Genomic DNA, 12,353 nt, shown 5'->3' with positions numbered 1-12,353 from the left:
AACATCAATAGTAACATGATCGGCATAACGAACAAAATATTTTCTTTTCAAACATCTCGCCACATTTCGCCCTTGGTCCGTCAGACTAAATGAAGAAGATGACCAAAACAAATCACTGAACAACACAATGTTTTTTTTGCGCGACCACCCGGTACATAGATCATCGACGGTACAGCACTATAATGGTAGCTAATGGCACGGACACATGGTATCAGTGACGGCGTGGAGGGAGTGCATGATGATGAGGAAGTAGACGACCAGCGCGACGAACCCGGCGATGAGGGCTCCCATGACCTGGTTGCAGTAGCCGTGCACCTGCTCGCAGATCGGCAGCCACCCGGCGTGCTCGTTGCCGTTCCTCCCGACCTCCGCGATCGCGCCTGTGGCCGCCACGGCGCCGGTGAGCACCATCCCCATTGCCACGTCGGCCATGACGACCAATCTCGAGGCGGCGCCCCCGGGCGGCACGAGGATGACGAGCAGGCTGTAGACGCATGCCACGGCGTATGCCACCACGAAGAAGCTGCATATATGCCAAATCAAACAATGAAAATGCGCAACGACCTCCACATATAAGTTTTTTTTGAGAAACATTACTTACATAAATGACGGAATGTGAGAGAACTTGGCCTCGATTTCCAGGCCGAACAAGCTGGTGGTCTCGCGGCTGGTCACCATGATTATCGCCGCGGCGGCCGCGGTGACGGCCGCGACGAGCCTGAGCACGACGGAGACGAGCCGGTGCAGCTTGGCCATGGCGGTGCGTTGATACTACGGGGTGTTGTGTATATGGTCGCTACCTTGCCTAGCCAGTGTCAGTGCTGATCAAGGGGAGAACAAGATCCTTTACACTTGGGGGACGGTGCCGATTAAATAGATACACGTAGTCCGGTTTCGTGGGGTAGTTTTGGTTGTTCAGCTACGTTGGAACTTGGAAGAGTAGGAATAACTATATGTGCATAGGTGGGCAGATTTGTTGGTAAGCAACTTCAGCGTAACTTGTCTCGCCATGTGGAAGATCCTGTATCTCTATGATCATTATTCGGTAGTCAGATCCATTCCCAGCGCCAAGATTTTCTTCTCATGAAACGAATTCAAGTGTGGTGACAACAGCAGAAATGTCGCACAATTTTCTCACGTTGCCCTACTATCATGGTAGAGATGTTGACATCCCAACAAGAGGAAGGCTTGCGAATCAACCTGTGGTTGAGTTGGTTAGGTGGACAGTGGTATCCCCAACCCACTAGGGTTCAAATCTTGGTGCTCGCATTATTCCTGAATTTATTTCAGGATTTCCGGCGATGCGCTTTCATAGGGGTAGGGTGTGCGTGTGTGCGTTCATAGGGGTGAGTGTATGCGCGTGTATATGAGCGCTTGTGTCTGCACTGATGCTCAAAAAAAAAAACAAGAGGAAGGCTTGCTCTTGGCCAACAAACGCAGTTAGGTGTCGCTTTTACCTTTCAGATTTGTATTCGGTTGTTGCTTATTATTATTATTATTATTATTATTATTATTATTATTTAGTTTTATTTAAATTATGAATGGTGTCTGTTTTGTGAATCCTACGCTAAAGGTTAGCTGGCAGACTTAGGGCAACTCCAACACGGTTCACCAATACGAACATCACCAAATGCTTGTGGATAAGTTTAGACGTGTCCACGGTCAGGAATAGTGGCGAAGGCCATTTAACGGGAGTCACCAAATGCCCGCCACTTTTCTTAAAAAAAAAATAAAACAGACCAAATGACTGCCTCTGGTCACTTTAACAGATGCGTCACTTTGACAAATATATCCAAATCAACAGCAACTCAACCATCCATTTAAATTCAAAAGCACTCCTTGAAAGATGTTCAAGAAATTTTCAAATTTCATCGATGCCCAAAGCAGGCTTCGTCTCAAGCTTGAACTTCTTCATAGGTAATTGATCTAGTTTGCCATGGGCATTGAGCTTCACCCAACAATGCATCATTGTAGCTTCCACTTTGTCCTATGTGTCGGTGTCAAAATCGGCGGATCTCGGGTAGGGGGTCCCGAACTGTGCGTCTAGGTCGGATGGTAACAGGAGACAGGGGACACTTTGTTTTACCCAGGTTCGGGCCCTCTCGATGGAGGTAAAACCCTACTCCTGCTTGATTAATATTGAAGATATGGGTAGTACAAGAGTAGATCTACCACGAGATCAAGGAGGCTAAACCCTAGAAGCTAGCCTATGGTATGATTGTGTATGGAGTTGATCCTCTACGGGCTACAACCCTCCGGTTTATATAGACACCGGATAGGGTTAGGGTTACACAGAGTCGGTTACAATGGTAGGAGATCTTGAATATCACATCGCCAAGCTTGCCTTCCACGCCAAGGAAAGTCCCATCCGGACACGGGACGAAGTCTTCAATCTTATATCTTCATAGTCCGGGAGTCCGGCTGAAGGTATAGTCCGGCTATCCGAACACCCCCTAATCCAGGACTCCCTCAGTAGCCCCTGAACTAGGCTTCAATGACGACGAGTTCGGCGCGCAAATTGTCTTCGGCATTGCAAGGCGGGTTCCTCCTCCAAGTCCTTCATAGAAGATTGTAATCACCAAGAGTAGTGTCCGGCTCTGTAAAATAAGTTTCCACATATTGCTATAGAGAGAATAATATTAACACAAATCAAATCTGCTGACGTATTCTGCAGTGCGCCATCACACTACAGCCAAGTCCTTTACTCGAATCATTTTTACTTTTCCACCTCAGCATGTTTTGCGAGGTGGTTTCCTTGGCACGTCTTGTCAAAGCAGAGATCGTGTACCCTTTTTACGGGATTCTCATTAATACGGATGTGGGTAACCCAACCGCGCCATTTATCACGGCGCTCGGGAGGCAAGCGGGTTTTACTAGGCAAGTGGGGACGCATAACCGCATCCGCCTATATAAGGGGATAAGGATCCACCCTATTTACCTACGCCTTCTTCCTCCCTTGCCTACCCATCTCTCGCGCACCCGAGCTCCAGCGCCCAAGCCCGCACTTCCCACCTCAACCTTCTCCAGCAATGTCCGGAGCGGGAGGCAAATGGATGGTCTCCACCGTTAGGGAGGACAAAATCAAGAAGCTAAGGAAGGCCGGGTATCTGTCCAAGGACATCGCGCACCGGCTTCCCGAGAAGGGACAGCTTATCCCCACCCCAAGGCCCCATGAGAGGGTGGTATTTCTCCTCCACTTCCTCCGCGGACTGGGTTTTCCACTCCACCCATTTGTCCGGAGGCTCATGTTCTACTACGGCCTGGATTTCCACGATCTAGCTCTGAACTTCATCCTCAACATCTCGGCGTTTATCGTCGTGTGCGAGGCCTTTCTCCGCGTCCGCCCCCATTTCGGCCTCTGGCTCAAGACTTTCAACGTCAAGCCCAAGGTGGTGAGCGGCAGCCAGGCGGAGTGCGGAGGCGCCATGGCGGGCAAGATGGCCAACGCCCTATGGTTCGAGGGCTCTTTTGTGGAGACCCTAAAGGGATGGCAATCCGGGTGGTTTTACATCACTGAGCCACGCGATCCGGAATGGACCGCGGTCCCTGAGTTCCGATCCGGACCCCCCACGCGGCTTGTGTTCTGGAAAGAGACGGGCCTGTCGTGGGGCGACGAGAAAGAGGTGACCGGATTGCAAACATGCATCCGGTCCCTGGTGAACAAGCCAATCCGGCTTGTCAACATAATCCAGGTTATGCTCGTCTGCCGGATCCTCCCGTGCCAACACCGGGATTTCAATCTGTGGGAGTTCGACTCGGCGCAGCATCAAACCCTCAGCAGGCTCTTCGACACAACGTACGAAGATGCCTGGAAGATGCTATTCAAGGGCGCCGAGGCTCCCGCATCCGCTTCCGAGGACCGCGGATACAGCTCACAGCGTCACGCTAGCAAGGTATGCTATCTACACCTGTTACAGGATGTTCAAGCTTTTTTCATAGTTTGACTCTATGCGGGATCTAAACTCCCTTGCCTTTGACAGGCTTGGCGGGCGATGGCCGAACCGATTAACTGTCCGGCTCCGCTGCCCGAAGACCCAGCCCCAGCTCTACTGGTGAAGCTGCTGACTCCGGCGCCTTATGTGGTGCCGGAGAAGAAGGCTAAGAAGAAGAAGACCACAGGGACTCGAAAGAGTACCCATAATGTGGTGTTGTCGGACTCGTCATCCGGCGAGTCCGAGACGCCCTCCTCCCATGAAAACGAGGAGGAGGAAGAAGAAACCTCTCCCCCTCCAGCGGGAGGAGGAAAGAAGAGGGAGGCCGCCCCAACTGGGGAGGTCGAGGGGTCCAGGAAGAGGAAGACCCCTCCGCCGGACTATTCCCCCGACGCCGAAGAAGACAAAGAGGAGTGGCCAGACAGGGCCAAGCGTCCGGCGAAATCGTAAGTTCGGATATCAGAGTAACTCGTGATGTTCCTTTGTTGCACAGCTTTACCTAATGTCGATGATACTTATGCAGCCCGCCCCGGGCCGAACTCAACGAGTCGTCGAGCGGCTCCCTGGATTCATCGGACGTGAACTCCGTTCCGCCCGCTGTCTCCCCCCGCACTGCGGACGACGCCGAAGTGGCGTCGCGACAAGCTTCGGGGCAGGAGGAGGTGGTCCTGAAGGAGCCGCAAGGCAACCTCCCGGACTCCAGGAGTAAAGGGGACAAGACCCCCCAGGGCTCCAAGTCCGGCCTTAAGCCGGACACCGTGCCGGAATCTTCAACGATTCCGGACCGCGGTAGGCGAGCTCCTTCCAAGAGGAGCAAGTCTTCTGAGCCGGCAACCTCCGTCCAACCAGAGGTGCCGGACAATCTGCTGGAGGTGCTTGAAGGCGCCTCCATCGACGAGGAGCACCGTACTATTATGAGTACGGTGATTCAGAAGGTCTAGTCCGCCAAGAGCGGGCTGAGTGAAGCTTGCGCTAGCCTCCTAACAGGCTTCGAGGTAAGTAAAAATATGTAAAAATATTACCGCATAGACAGTAGCCCCTGATGCTCTATTTGGCGTTCGGAAAGAAAAGCCGAATAGAGGATCTATTAAATTTTGCAGGAGTCTAACAATAAAGAGTCAATATGTGTATGCAGGCTTCACTGCTGTCCATCGCTGCACTGACTGCGGAGGTGGGTGTCCTGAAACAGGGACTCGAGCGGTCCGAGCAAGAGCTCGGCCTTGCCAAGCGGCAACTCGAGGAGAAAGAAGGTAAGAAACACCTTATAGAAATAAGTGCCTATAGAGAGGCGTGATTTCAAAAAATAATAGGATTGTACTGCTTATTGTAGGGGCCACGACTGAGGTGGCGACCCTCAAGCAGGCGCTGTCTGAGGCCGAAAAGAAAACGGCCGCGGAGCGCACCGAGCGAGAAAAACTTGGGGCTCAGGTCGGCGAGGTGCAGCAAGAGCTTCAGGCTCTCATGAGAAAACATGAGAGTTTGGAGCTTGAGTCAGAGACCCGAGCGTCCGAGCTCGCGGCGGCCCTTGAGACTGCCAAGTCTGCCAAGGCCGAAGCCCAAAAGGCCCTCCGAGAGTTGGAGGATATGAAGAAGATAGCAGCGGGTAAGGCATTCTTTATGCAAAGCAGAAATATAAAAGTAAACTACTTGTTACTTACCCGAATCTGGAGTTCTCCAGGGGCATTCGCAGATCTTCCCCGCAGCGTATCCGATGCCGCCGCATTCTACCGAGCTGAAGAGGGCAGCTCAATGGACAAGGTGTTCTAGTTTCAGTATGCTGAGGCCGGACACCCTGTGCCCTTGAGCGACCAGCTGAAACAGCTGGTCGAACTCCACAAGGCGGCCGAACAGGCCATGAAGGGCTTCATAGTTCGGCTGTGGCTCGGAGAGGCCCTGCCTGGGAGCTACTTCGGGCTGGTGCGGCGGCTGGTGGAGGCCTGTCCAAGGCTCGAGGTCCTCAAGCGCTCCGTCTGCATCGAAGGTGCCCGTAGGGCCCTTGCCCGTGTAAAGGTGCACTGGGGTAAGCTAGACGGTGAGAAGCTTGTGAAGGACGGGCCGCCGCCGGGGAAGGAGCATCGCAAGCCCGAGAACTATTACAACGATGTTCTTGTGGGTGCTTGCCTTGTGGCAGATGAATGTACCAAGGATGTAATTTTTGAATAAACTCGCTCGTTTTTATCCTGTGCGCTGAAAACTTGTTCATAAGCGCTTAAGCAATGCTTGTTGAATTTAAAATATTATTTTCTGTGCGGCCGTTTATCAAAAAATTGAGAGATGGCCAGTCGTCGGCTTCTGCCCCCATGCCACTAGTGCTGGGGTGTTCGGGGATAAACCTGAGCACTCTTTTTCCCATAGTTGGGTCCTTCGAGGGAGGCGCTCAGCACGGTGAACCAGGCAATCGGACTATAATGCTTGAACACTCTCACTTAGCCATAGAACTTTATAATTTTAAATTTCGGCGAAGCCCCTAGTTCGGAAGACCGAGTTCGGGGCGCTATCCACGCCTTGGCTGGGGTTATCCAGCTCCTCGCTCGAAGCGGCATAGGCCTTTAGGGACCCGAAAAACCTCTCGAACAGCGACCGGTCTCTCGCCTCATCATGACAGTCAGTTTTAGCTTTCTCCACTGAGGTGCTTAGCCCAGCTCAACCGGGGCACAATCGCAGTGGTTCTCCTAGTGCTACCTTAGCCGATATAGCGGAACGTAAGGCACCAAAACATAGGAGCCGGGCAAACCCAACTATTGACCCAAATCATGATTCGGAGCCGATGCATATAGTGCTATAAGTTTGGGGTGCCGCACTTGTGAAAGTGTACGGACTTCTCACACCATATTAAAGGGTACTGAAGCCCCTGGCGTACTTGTCGTACCATAGTGTACGGGTGCAACATGTCATTAATGAACATATATAAAATAGAGTAATGCAAAAAATAGACGAGAAGCTAAGCATTGTTTATAGAGAGGCTATTTATCAAAGCCGAACGATACAAATAGTGCGATAAGCAAAAGATATTGGACTATTCAGTATGTCCTAACCAGGGGCAGGCCGCGGAATTGTATTTTAAAACAGGTATACCGCTCGTAACAGAGACCACCTGGGAGTTCCATAATGCGGCATGGCTTGTCTGCCTCCCTGGATCTTGCATCGTTTGTGCGGCAGTCGAGTTGCCGAACAGGTCGTCCGAAGTATGGAGTCCTGAAAGTAAGAAAAAATTAAAAAAAGAATCCGGCAGCCCCTAGTATGTTTTAAGCCGTATGTTGGGCGTGCCGTTTATTGTGCCCCTTCCCCTGTGCCCATGGTATTTCAAGGGCGTAGTTGTGTACGCGAGGTACTGGTTTCGCTAGGTCGCGAAAGCTGGGGTTGGGGCCGCATTGCTACGCTTGCTCAAAGTGTGCCAGGCAGTCCTGCTGTAGGTTACTCCGGGCGCGCTTGGCAGTGTCTGGCTTTTTAATGGCCGGACTGGGGAATTGCCTAAGAAGGCTACTTTGTATCTCCGCTGCGAGAGCCGCCGTATGCTCCTCCGTACGGAGGGAGCGTTCGGTGTTTCCGTTGACCGTGATTACTCCTCGAGGGCCTGGCATCTTGAGTTTGAGATATGCGTAATGCGGCACCGCATTGAATTTTGCGAATGCGGTTCGTCCGAGCAGGGCGTGATAGCCACTGCGAAACGGGACTATATCGAAGATTAACTCTTCACTTCGGAAATTATCCGGGGATTCGAAGACCACGTCAAGTGTTACTAAGCCTATACAGTTGGCTTTTACACCTGGTATAACGCCTTTAAAGGTCGTTCTTGTGGGTTTGATCCTTGAGGGATTTATGCCCATTTTCCGCACTGTGTCCTGATAAAGCAGGTTCAGGCTACTGCCGCCGTCCATGAGGACTCTTGTGAGGTGAAATCCGTTGATGATTGGGTCGAGAACCAATGCGGCGAAGCCGCCATGACGGATGCTAGTGGGATGGTCCCTTTGATCAAAGGTGATCGGGTAGGAGGACCATGGGTTGAACTTTGGGGCGACTGGCTCCATCGCGTATACGTCCCGCAACCCACGCTTCCGCTCCCTCTTTGGAATGTGGGTTGCGTATATCATGTTCACCATCCGCACTTGTGGGAGAAAGCCCTTCTGTCCATTGTTGTTCGGCGGCTTGGGCTCTTCGTCGTCGCTGTGCAGCCCCTTGTCTCTGTTTTCGGCTCTTAACTTGCCTGCCTGCTTGAACACCCAACAATCCCTGTTAGTGTGATTGGCTGGCTTTTCGGGGGTGCCATGTATCTGGCACAAGCGATCGAGTATTCGGTCCAAACTGGACGGGCCCTGAGTATTCTTTTTGAATGGCTTTTTTCGCTGACCAGATTTATAGCCTCTGAATCCGGCATTGACTGCCGTCTCTTCATTGCTGTCGCTGTTAACGCAGCGTTTTTGCTTATTCCGACGTGTCCTGCCACTTTTGTCCTTGGTATCCGAATTACCAGGGTTCTTTGATAAGTTGTTACTGCGAGCTAGCCAGCTGTCTTCTCCCACGCAAAAGCGGGTCATGAGTGTCGTGAGTGCTGCCATGGATTTCGGCTTTTCCTGTCCCAGGTGCCGGGCAAGCCACTCGTCGCGGATGTTATGCTTGAAGGCTGCTAGGGCCTCTGCGTCCGGACAGTCAACTATCTGGTTTTTCTTTGTTAGGAACCGTGTCCAGAATTGTCTGGCTGATTCTTCTGGCTGCTGAATTATGTGGCTTAAGTCGCCGGCATCCGGCGGTCGTACGTAAGTGCCCTGGAAGTTATCGAGGAATGCGGCTTCCAGGTCCTCCCAAGAACCGATTGAGTCTGCTGGCAAGCTGTTAAGCCAATGCCGGGCCAGTCCTTTAAGTTTGAGCGGGAGGTACTTGATGGCGTGTAGATCATCGCCGCGTGCCATGTGGATGTGAAGGAGATAGTCCTCGATCCATACCGCCGGGTCTGTGGTGCCATCGTATGATTCGATGTTTACGGGTTTGAAGCCCTCTGGGATTTTATGATCCATTACTTCATTCGTGAAGCATAGCGGGTGTGCGGCGCCTCTGTACTGGGCTATATCACGACGCAGCTCGGAAGAGCTATGTCTGTTGTGTTCGGCCCGGCCGGATTTGTTGTATCCGGAGTGAAGATCATTGTCACATGCGGTAGGGCGCCTGCGCGATCCGTAGATCGATCTTGTTTGTCTTGCTTTATCCTCCAGTATGTCTCGCAGGTCGGGCGCATTTTCCCGTGCCTTAGTTGTGCGGCGTCGGGGCATGGCTTGGGTGGAGGGCTGAGCGGCCTCTCTGTCGCGGCCACGGGGTGGCCGGTCTGCCATGTCATGCGCTGGTGATGTAGGTGCTTCCTCCTCTGATCGGGGTAGCGGCCTGTGCTTCGGGTAACTCTTGGAGGGGCGTTCGAGTTCATACTCTTCGGCCGCAAGGACTTCAGTCCATCTGTCAGCTAGCAAATCTTGGGCAGCTCTAAGCTCTTGCTGCTTTTTCTTGAGGCTGCTTGCCGTGGCTAAAAGCCTGCGTTTAAAATGCTCTTGTTCGGCGGGGTCTGATGGTATGACGAATTCGTCGTCATCGAGGCTTGCCTCGTCTTCGGAGGGAGGCGTATAGTTATCATCCTCGACCTCTTGGTCTGCCGCTCTCTCGTGAGGGCTGGCTTCTCCATCTTCCTGTGCCGAATCTTGCTGAGGTGGGTGTTCTTCGGCGCTGTCCGGGGTAGTATTATCTCCCGTGCCGGAATCACCGTTTTTGCTTTGGCGGGATTTAGAGCGGCGCCGCTGACGCCGGCGCTTTGGCTGTTTCTTGGGGGCGTTATCCCCCATTGTTCCATCGCCATCTCCATCTTTTGGAGTATCCACCATGTATATGTCGTATGACGAGGTGGCTTTCCAGCGCCCTACAGGTGCTGGTTCCTGTTCGTCTCCTATATCGTCGTCCATGCCGTCGATGTCTTCGGAGCCGAAGTCAAGTATGTCGGTTAAGTCGTCGACAGTGGCTACAAAGTGGGTGGTGGGTGGGTTTTGAATTTCCTCACCGTCCGTATCCCACCCTTGCTGACCGTAGTCCGGCCAGGGCTCTCCTGATAAAGAGAGAGACTTAAGAGAATTCAGGATGTCGCCAAAAGGCGAATGCTGAAAGATGTCCGCTGCGGTGAACTCCATTACCGGCGCCCACTCGGATTCGATTGGCAGGGGCGCGGGGGGCTCGGAGTTCGGAGAGGAATCCGGCTCCTCGGAGTCACGGGCCATGCGGAGTGTGGGGCTGGAGTTCGGCTCGATCGCCTCTGAGATCGCAGCCCCTGAGGCAGCGTCCAACCGCTGATCCTCGATCGGCGCAGTAGGTTCCGAATCAATGGTCGAAACCGATGCGTGTGCGGCCTCCAAGGCGCTGTTTGGCGGCAGAGCTATATCGTGCCCATCGAGACAGTGCGACATGCTTGGCTGTGGCTCGAATCCGTCGAAGATCAAGTCTCCGTGGATGTCAGCCGTGTAGTTTAGGCTTCCAAACCTAACCTGATGGCCAGGGGCATAGCTTCCGATCTGCTCAAGGTGGCCAAGCGAATTGGCCCGCAGTGCGAAGCCGCCGAAGACAAAGATCTGTCCGGGGAGGAAAGTCTCACCCCGGACCGCATCGTTGTTGAAGATCGAAGGAGCCATCGGGCCTAAAGGCGACGACACAGAGGAACTCTCAATGAAAGCACCAATGTCGGTGTCAAAACCGGCGGATCTTGGGTAGGGGGTCCCGAACTGTGCGTCTAGGTCGGATGGTAACAGGAGACAGGGGACACTTTGTTTTACCCAGGTTCGGGCCCTCTCGATGGAGGTAAAACCCTACTCCTGCTTGATTAATATTGAAGATATGGGTAGTACAAGAGTAGATCTACCACGAGATCAAGGAGGCTAAACCCTAGAAGCTAGCCTATGGTATGATTGTGTATGGAGTTGATCCTCTACGGGCTACAACCCTCCGGTTTATATAGACACCGGATAGGGTTAGGGTTACACAGAGTCGGTTACAATGGTAGGAGATCTTGAATATTGCATTGCCAAGCTTGCCTTCCACGCCAAGGAAAGTCCCATCCGGACACGGGACGAAGTCTTCAATCTTATATCTTCATAGTCCGGGAGTCCGGCTGAAGGTATAGTCCGGCTATCCGAACACCCCCTAATCCAGGACTCCCTCACTATGGCAGAACACTCATGTGTGTCCATACTAGACAATGACCTGATCAACAAGTTGCAGATTGAGCAAATGAACATAATGACCAACACATAGAGCACCAAGAAGCAACACTTACGAGCTCTTTGAGTGATGCCCCCCTTGGCCATCTTGCTCGCACTTGTACATACACACTACAATACTTGTTGACGACATTTGAATGATGTACAAATCGATGGAGTAGCAACCTCAGTTCACGATCATGGATCACTTTCATGTCGTAGGGAGGATAATGTCGTGGTTCTAACTCTGACAGTGATGTAGGGGGGTGTGTATGGAGAGGCTAGATCTTAGCTATTGGGAAGTTGTAAACACACCAAGATGTACGAGTTCAGGCCCTTCGCGGAGGAAGTAACAACCCTACGTCTCGGTGCCCGGAGGCGGTCGATTGGATTATAGGCGTGTGAATAACAGAGGTGCGAACCCTTCATACTGAGGAGGGGGGGGTGGCTTATATAGAGTTCGCCGGTCCTCTCCTGCCCTTAGTAATGCAGGGTTTAAGGTACATTTAAGGTTGGGCGTTTCTGGTAACGCCCCTAATAAAGTGCTATAATGACCATAAGGACTACTTAATAGCCGACCGTTTGCCTGCGGAGTGACTCTGGGTCTCCTGGCAGTCGAGTGGTTGGCTTCATGGTCGAGTGATAGCTTCTTGGTCGAGTGTCTTGAACCCGTCGAGTGGGATACCTTCAAGTCGATTGAAAGGTGACTTCTTCTAGGGATGTCCTTGGGTAGGGCTCTTTAGGACAGGTCCGTGCCCCTACCCTAGGTATATAGCTTCATCATTAGCCCCCGAATGGATTGAGGTTAGAGTGGGGAAAGAGTTGGAGGTCTTTCCGACTGGTTCTTTGGGCTACATGAATGCCTCGTTTCGGGTCAATCGTCACGGATGACGTCATCAACCTCTTTCAGTCGCCTTGATCCATTCCAGGCCTTTCGTCGAGTGAATTTCTTTACTTGTGACATACCGAGTGTCGGCGCGAGCGGGGTCTTCTGTTTTGACAAGTTGTTCTGCGGCCCGCGGATGTCGCGGGATTCGGATTTCGGGAAGCGCGCGGGACGGGAGCGGCCGCAGTAATCGGAAGCGATAAAGCGGAAGCTCCTCGATTTCCGCACCACCTTTTTTGCCACGTACTGCGCGCGCGTCTGCTGCGGGATTTGACTGGATAGCCTGGGCCTACCAGTCAGCCACTTGGGAGCAGC

At 52.5% G+C, this 12,353-nt stretch overlaps 1 protein-coding gene across 1 annotated transcript; it reads right to left on the bottom strand.

Moving 5' to 3' along the window:
* Positions 1–11: 11 nt before the first annotated feature.
* LOC125522308 (CASP-like protein 1C1) lies at positions 12–852 on the bottom strand. Its single transcript, XM_048687378.2, has 2 exons — positions 602–852; positions 12–523 (listed from the first exon to the last, which is right to left on the bottom strand). Exons 1-2 carry the CDS (start codon positions 754–756, stop codon positions 190–192), a joined length of 489 nt encoding a protein of 162 aa, XP_048543335.1. The 5' UTR covers positions 757–852; the 3' UTR covers positions 12–189.
* Positions 853–12,353: the final 11,501 nt, after the last annotated feature.

The sequence above is a fragment of the Triticum urartu genome, chromosome 7A, assembly GCF_056163025.1.
Source record: "Triticum urartu cultivar PI428250 chromosome 7A, HENAU_Tu73, whole genome shotgun sequence".
Lineage (NCBI taxonomy): Eukaryota > Viridiplantae > Streptophyta > Magnoliopsida > Poales > Poaceae > Triticum > Triticum urartu.
Note: the sequence above shows the minus strand (reverse complement) of the source record. Positions and strands in the feature narration are given on the sequence as shown.